Raw genomic sequence first — 7,307 nt, 5'->3', positions numbered from 1 at the left:
TCATAGATTTTATTAGAATTGGACAGTGAAAATACTAAAAAATCATTTTTCTTCAATAAGACGTAGATTTAGCTCAAAATTTTTCATTTTCTTAACAAATAAAGGAAAAAAAGAACCCCAACATTTGTAAACAACTTCTCTGGAGTATGTAAATACCCCATATTGAGTATTTCTGGTGTTTCAGTTTATAATGTGGGGGTATATGTTTATAATGTGGGCAGAGTACATCAGGGACATAGTCAGGTGGTATAATAATGGGTTAAAAAAAACAATATATTGTCATAAACTGCTGTTTGGGCACACAGCAAGTATCAGAAGAGAAGGAGCGCCATTTGGCTTTTGGAGCACAGATTTTGCTGGATTGGTTTCTTGGCACTATGTCGCTTTTACAAAGCCCCTAAGGTAAAAGTACAGTGGAGACTACCAAAAAAAGACTCCAATTTAGGAAACTACACCACTTGAGGAATACATCTAGTGGGGTTGTTAGCATTTTGACCCCACAGGTTCTTCATAGATTTTATTAGAATTGGGCAGTGAAAATAAAAAAAATAAAAATGTTTTTCTTCAATAAGAAGTAGCTTTAGCGCAAAATTTCTCAACAAATAATGGAAAAAAGGAACCCCAAAATGTGTAAAGCAATTTCTTCCGCGTACGGCAATACCCCATTTGTGGTCATAAACTGCTGTTTGGGCACACGGCAGGGCTCAGAAGGGAATGAGCGCCATTTTGCTTTTGAAGTGCAGATTTTACTGAATTGGTTTCTGGTCGCTATGTCGCAATTACAAAGCCCCTGTGGGACCAAAACAGTGGAAACCTCCAAGAAGTGACCCCATTTTGGAAAATACACCCCTCAGGGTATTCACCTAGAGGAGTAGTGAGCATGTTAACCCCGCAGGTGTTTTTGCAGAAATTACTGTGCACTTGTTGTTGCAGAGTGAAAATGGGAGTTTTTTCCATAGATATGCCAATATGTGGTGCCCAGCTTGTGCCACCATAACAAGACAGCTCTCTAATTATTATGCTGTGTTTCCCGGTTTTAGAATCACCCTACATGGGGCACTAATCTTTTGCCTGGACATTCGACCAGGCTCAGGAGTGAAAGAGTACCATGCGAAATTGAGGCCTAATTTGGCAACTTAGAAAGTATTGGTTCACAGTTGCAGAGGCTCAGATGGAAAATAATAAAAGAAACCCATGAAAAGTGACCCAATTTTGGAAACTACACCCCTCAAGGCATTTCTTAAGGTGTAGTGAGCATTTTCACCCCACAGGTCTTTTCCATAAATGATTGCACTGCGGATGGTGCAAAGTAAACATTTCAATTTTCCCCAGATATGCCAATTCAGTGACAAATATGTTGTGCCCAGCTTGTGCCACTGGAGACGCACACCCCAAAACTTGTTCAAAGGGTTCTCCCGTGTATGTCGATGCCACGTATGTGGCAGTAAATAGCTGTTTGGGCACGCTGTAGTGTTCAGAAGCGAGGGAGCATCATTTGGCTTTTGGAGCGTGGATTTTGCTTGATTTTAGTTTTGGTTGGAGTTTTACTGGTATTTCAGTTTATAGTGCGGGGTCACATATAAGCCGGGTAGAGTACATCAGGGGCATTGTCAGGTAGTATAATAAAGGGGTAAAATAATCCATAGATCTTTGTTATGCTGTAAAGTAATCCTATCTGCACAGGCCAGTGTCGCACTGATAAATGGTGTCCTTTCTTATCCCCCTTTTGGTTCACACTCCGCACCTTTGCAGTTTGGGGAAGTTTGTTGGGAGGTGTTGTCCTGGTATAATATGGGCACTGTCGCTTCCAGCGGATATGTTTGAGCCCTTCCCTTCCTGTTTCCCTAATTTTAGTGCCTTGATAAATCGCCTCTTGAAACAGAAGAAATGTTCCCTTCGGGCCGTCACAAATGCATATTTTTTTATTTCCTGACTTATTGGAGCCTTAACTAATTTTATTTTTTCATAGACGTAGTGGTATGAGGGCTGTTTTTTTGCGGGACGAGCTGTAGTTATTATTGGTACCATTTGGGGTACATGCGACTTTTTGATCACTTTTTATCCTATTTATTGGGAGGCAAGGTGACCAAAAAACAGCAATTCTAGTATAGTTTTTTCATTTTTTTTTTATACAGCGTTCACCATGCGTTATAAATGACATTTTGATTTATTTTGCGGGTCAGTACGATTCCAAATGAAAGAGATCAGCAGCACATCACAGTCCCAGAGAGCATTCACAGGGAGCATTTAAACAGGAAAAGATTTCAATCGGTGCAGGCAGTGTCGAGTCGCAGCCAAACAACTCCAAAACAGGCACAAGAAGGTAGAAAAACCACAGCACACACGTTATCCAGGTATCAAAAAAGAGGTGTCTTCATTTCACCATAAAAAGCGATGTTTCGACCCCAGTGAGGGTCTTTCTCAAGTTTGAGAAAAAAAAGTTTAATAAAGTTAATAAAAAAATTTGAAAAAAAGTGAAAAAGCCACTTTTCCCCCTTACAAAATGCTTTACTATTTAAAAATTAAATAAAGTAAAAAAAGTTACACATATTTGGTATCGCCGCGTCTGTAACAACCCCAACTAAAAAGCTATTACATTATTTAACCCGCACGTTGAACGCCGTAAAAAATAATATAAAAAACAATGGAAAAACTGCTGTTTTCTTGGAATCCTGCCTTAAATAAAAGTGATCAAAAAGTCGCATCTACTCCAAAATGGTACCAATAAAAACTACAAGTCATTCCGCAAAAAAAAAGCCCTCATACAACTGCATCGGCAAAAAAATAAAAAAGTTATTGCTCTTCAAATATGGAGACACAAAAACAAATAATTTTGAACAAAAAGTGTTTTTACTGTGTTAGGCCTCATGCACACGAATGTATTTTTTCCCTCCCGTAAATACTGGCGTAAATACGGGTCCTTGGTCACACGTATTCGACCCGTATTGCACCAGTATTTACGGACCAGTGCCTGTAAATACGGGTCCGGTGTCACCAGTATTCCACCCGTATTTACGGGCACGTTTTCGCTGCAAAATTGCACTGCACTAATTACATAGTTACATAGTTTGTACGGTTGAAAAAAGACACATGTCCATCAAGTTCAACCAAGGGACGGGAAAAGCGAAGTAAAAAATTTCTACACATAGGAGTTAATATTTTTTTGTTCTAGGAAATTATCTAACCCTTTTTTGCAGCCATCTACTGTCCCTGCTGTGACCAGCTCCTGCGGTAGGCTATTCCATAGATTCACAGTTCTCACAGTAAAGAAGGCTTGTCGCCTCTGCAGGTTGAACCTTTTTTTCTCCAGACGGAGGGAGTGCCCCCTTGTTTTTTGAGGGGGTTTTACATGGAACAGGATTTCACCATATTTTTTGTATGTGCCATTAATATATTTATATAAGTTAATCATGTCCCCCCTTAGTCTTCTTTTCTCAAGGCTAAATAGGTTTAGTTCTTTTAATCTTTCCTCATAACTTAGATTCTCCATGCCCCTTATTAGCTTCGTTGCTCTTCTTTGTATTTTTTCCAACTCCAGGGCATCCTTTCTATGAACTGGAGCCCAGAACTGAACTGCATATTCTAGATGAGGCCTCACTAATGCTTTGTAAAGTGGTAATATTACATCCCTGTCCCGCGAGTCCATGCCTCTTTTGATACAATCGGCATAATCGGCAGCCCCTTCTCTCTATCAGTGCAGGATAGAGAGAAGGGGCAGCCCTTTCCGAGGTAAAAGTAAAAGAAATTCATACTTACCCGGCCGTTGCCTTAGTGACGCGTTCCTCTCTTGACATCCAGCCTGACCTTCCTGGATGACGCGTCAGTCCATGTGACCGCTGCAGCCTGTAATTGGCCTGTGATTGGCTGCAGCGGTCACATGGGCTGAAACGTCATCCCGGGGGGCCGGACTGGAGGAAGAAGCATGGAGTTCTGGGTAAGTATGAACGTCTTTTTTTTTTTACAGGTTGATCTATATTGTGATCGGAAGTCACTGTCCAGGGTGCTGAAAGAGTTACTGCTGATCGTTTAACTCTTTCAGCACCCTGGACAGTGACTATTTACTGACATTGCCTAGCAACGCTCCCGTAATTACGGGTGCACACACGTAGTCACCCGTAATTACGGGAGCCCCATAGACTTCTATGGGCCTGCCCGTGCCGTAATTACGGCCTGAAATAGGACATGTTCTATATTTTTCAACGTCACGGGCACCTTCCCGTAAGCATATGGGGAGGTACTCGTGGCCAATAGAAGTCCATGGGCCCATAAAAACGTGCCGTAATTACGGGCGTTTTTTTACGTTCGTGTGCATGGGGGCCTAAAAGTAAAACATACAAAATCTATGCAAATTTGGTATAGTTGCATCGTAACACCCCCTTGTTTAAAGTTATTGTGTTATTTATACCACACGGTAAACGGCGTAGATTTAGGACGAAAAAAGAGAGGCGAAATTTCAGGATTTTTTCTATTCCGCCCCAACATTTTTTTTATAAAAGTTAATCAATAAATTATATGTACCCCAAATTGGTGCTTTTAAAAAATACAACTTGTCCCGCAAAAAACAAATCATGAGCCGCCGCCGCCATCTTGTCGGCGGCTACGGAAGCCTTCTAGGCCCTGCCTCTGGGTGGAGCCTGAAAGGCCTCCATACTAGGCATATTGGGAGGCGGGTGTTAAGCCTCCGATTGCCTATGCAGCCACCGGCACCCCGGCAATTTTATTGCTTGGGTGCCGAAGAGCTGCAAACCCCTTAAATGCAGCGATCGCTTTTGACCGCTGCATTTAAGGGGTTAATGGCAGTGGTCGGAGCAAATTTTGGTCCCCGACATTACCCCAGGGTGTCAGCTGTAACATACAGCTGACCCCTGGGGATGGTGGCACCGACTCAGCTTCTGAGACGGTGTCCATTATTTGTCATATGGATACATAAAAATGCGGGAAGCACTAGCTTTCCATAACGTATCCATACAACAAATATCGGGAGACCTTTATGACATATCCACAGTATATGTCATAAATGTCAGATAGATGCGGGTCCCACCACTGGGACCCGCACCTATCTCTAGAACGGGGCCCCTTAAACCCCGTTCTAGCTTTGTCTGATCTCGCTGACTCCCGGCCACTTCCTGGTTATATGGTCGGGAGTTTCGAAAACAGCATAGCTCGCTGAGCTATAACCTTTTTCATGGTCGGAATTCCCCTCATTTAGCCGCAACACAGAGCAACTGAATGGGGTTTAGGGGGTCCCGTTCTAGAGATAGGTGCGGGTCCCAGAGGTCGGACGGAATTCCTCTGCAGAATTTCCGTAGAAGATTACAGTCCCAGCCATGTGGATGAGATTTGAAGAAATCTCATCCACATGCTTCTGAACATTTTCCGAATGGAAACCAGAGCATGCTGGGGATATTCCAAGCCGCAGCATGCTCATTCTGTCCTGGATGTTGAAGGTGGATTTTACCCTTTTCAAGCTGGGTTCACACGAGCACATTAACGTCCGTAATGGACGGACGTATTTCGTCCGGAAGTCCCGGACCGAACTCAGTGCAGGGAGCCGGGCTCCTAGCATCATAGTTATGTACGACGCTAGGAAACCCTGCCTCTCTGCAGGACAACTGTCCCGTACTGTAATCATGTTTTCAGTACGGGACAGTAGTTCCACGGAGAGGCAGGGACTCCTAGCGTCGTACATAAACTCCCTGCACTGAGTTCGGTCCGGGACTTCCGGCCGAAATACGTCCGTCCATTACGGACGTTAATGTGCTCGTGTGAACCCAGCCTTAATGTAGAAAGGTTGAAACATACACACATAACACGTGCATATGATGCTGCGGGTACACTGCGAAAAAATCTGCAGCATTGTTGACCCGTGTGAAACCAGGCTATGGCGACTTATCACATGTCATGTGATTTCATGCAAGCCGCGATGTTAGTAAGTAGGGGAGGGACTTCAATAAATTTCTTAACACTGCTGAAGTTTTGGCAATCGTCATATCGCGGACAGGTGATGCATGTACATACACGATTACATGCTTCCCCGTAGACGTAGCTTAGGGGTAATATCGTACTGCATTTTACCGTGAACGCGCTTGTGCAACTATTGGCCACAATGGGTCGCCGTGGAGCCGTGGCCTTAAAGGGGAAAAACAGTGTGGAGTTGAATGGGTTAAGTGGGAGGTTCTTTCCACAGTCTCCTCAGAATGCAGGCAGATTCTATATAAGACAGGACAGGGCTACCTCCATCTTGCTCCTTGCCCTGCTATTTCCTGAGAGTTCTTTGAGAATTTCTATGTGAACTTGTTTTAAGAGGAAAAAAAAATTACTTGCTGCGGAGATACAGAAGTATCTGCTCTGCCTCATCTATGGGGACATTACCTGCTTTATACTCCTCCCATTTTAAGTAATGGCTGCACCTGGGTGAGAAAATGTTGATGCTGCCACCCAGAGTCTTTTCTCCTTTTCATGGTCCTGCTAAGACCTGCTCCCTATGCTTCCCTCCATGAGACTGCCACATGATAGCCTGTCGCAATGATGCCTGCACCTCAAAACCTGCTGCTCTTCTGGTTGCTTCTCGCTGTAGCACCCCCTGCTATAGGAATGGATGGGTTAGGGGTGATCATGAGGTCTCCTGCTCTGCCATTGATTCAGACATTGATGGACCATGGACCTTTGAAGTCCCGCATGGCAGCAAAACGTGATCTGAGCGTAGAGCACCTACGCTTTATGTTAGAATTGTACCAAAGGTCTGCAGATGAAGATGGAAGACCAAAAGCGAGTAGACCAGCCGGAGCCGCAGTGAGACTTGTAAGGCCTGTGAGTCCAGCACCTTTTATTTCGGGTGAGAGATGCAGGGTTTTTTGGGGTTGTCATATTAGGCATCATTCACACTAGTGTTTCTGCTTTGTCTTTGTTTTTTGACCTGTTTATTGGAAGGTAAGTAAAATACATGACTAAGTCAAAAGGATAAGTGATTGGATATGCATTGGATCGCTCATACTTTTTGATGTGTATGTGTGTGTGTGTGTGTGTGTATATATATATAATATGCCACACCCACATCTGTCTCCGCTTTCTACGCTATTGTTTGTTCTTTGGAGTAGTTGTACTGAGGCTACAAGGAGTGGAATAGGCTGATTCTACCTAATGTTCATAAGAAAAACAAACTATAGGCTGAATTCACACCCAGCGTTTATTTGCGCTTTTGGTAGCAATTTTAGCAGCATCTGTTTGCCCTACTACGTTGCAGCCAGGTGTTAGTAAGTCTATAGTAAAATACAAGAGAACCTACATACACAGCGTTTTGGTTTCTG

The 7,307-nt window shown here is 43.4% G+C and overlaps 1 protein-coding gene across 1 annotated transcript in view; it reads left to right on the top strand.

Annotated features, from left to right (window-relative positions):
- The first annotated feature begins 6,525 nt into the window (after positions 1–6,525).
- The window catches only part of BMP15 (bone morphogenetic protein 15), a 32,489-nt gene continuing 31,707 nt past the window's right edge, over positions 6,526–7,307 (top strand). Inside the window, exon 1 of the mRNA XM_075834252.1 lies at positions 6,526–6,835. Within this exon, the coding sequence (XP_075690367.1) occupies positions 6,526–6,835 (310 nt within the window). The remainder of the gene's footprint in view (positions 6,836–7,307) is intronic.

This window comes from Rhinoderma darwinii, chromosome 8, assembly GCF_050947455.1.
Source record: "Rhinoderma darwinii isolate aRhiDar2 chromosome 8, aRhiDar2.hap1, whole genome shotgun sequence".
Lineage (NCBI taxonomy): Eukaryota > Metazoa > Chordata > Amphibia > Anura > Rhinodermatidae > Rhinoderma > Rhinoderma darwinii.
This window is presented reverse-complemented; position numbering and strand designations above follow the sequence as displayed.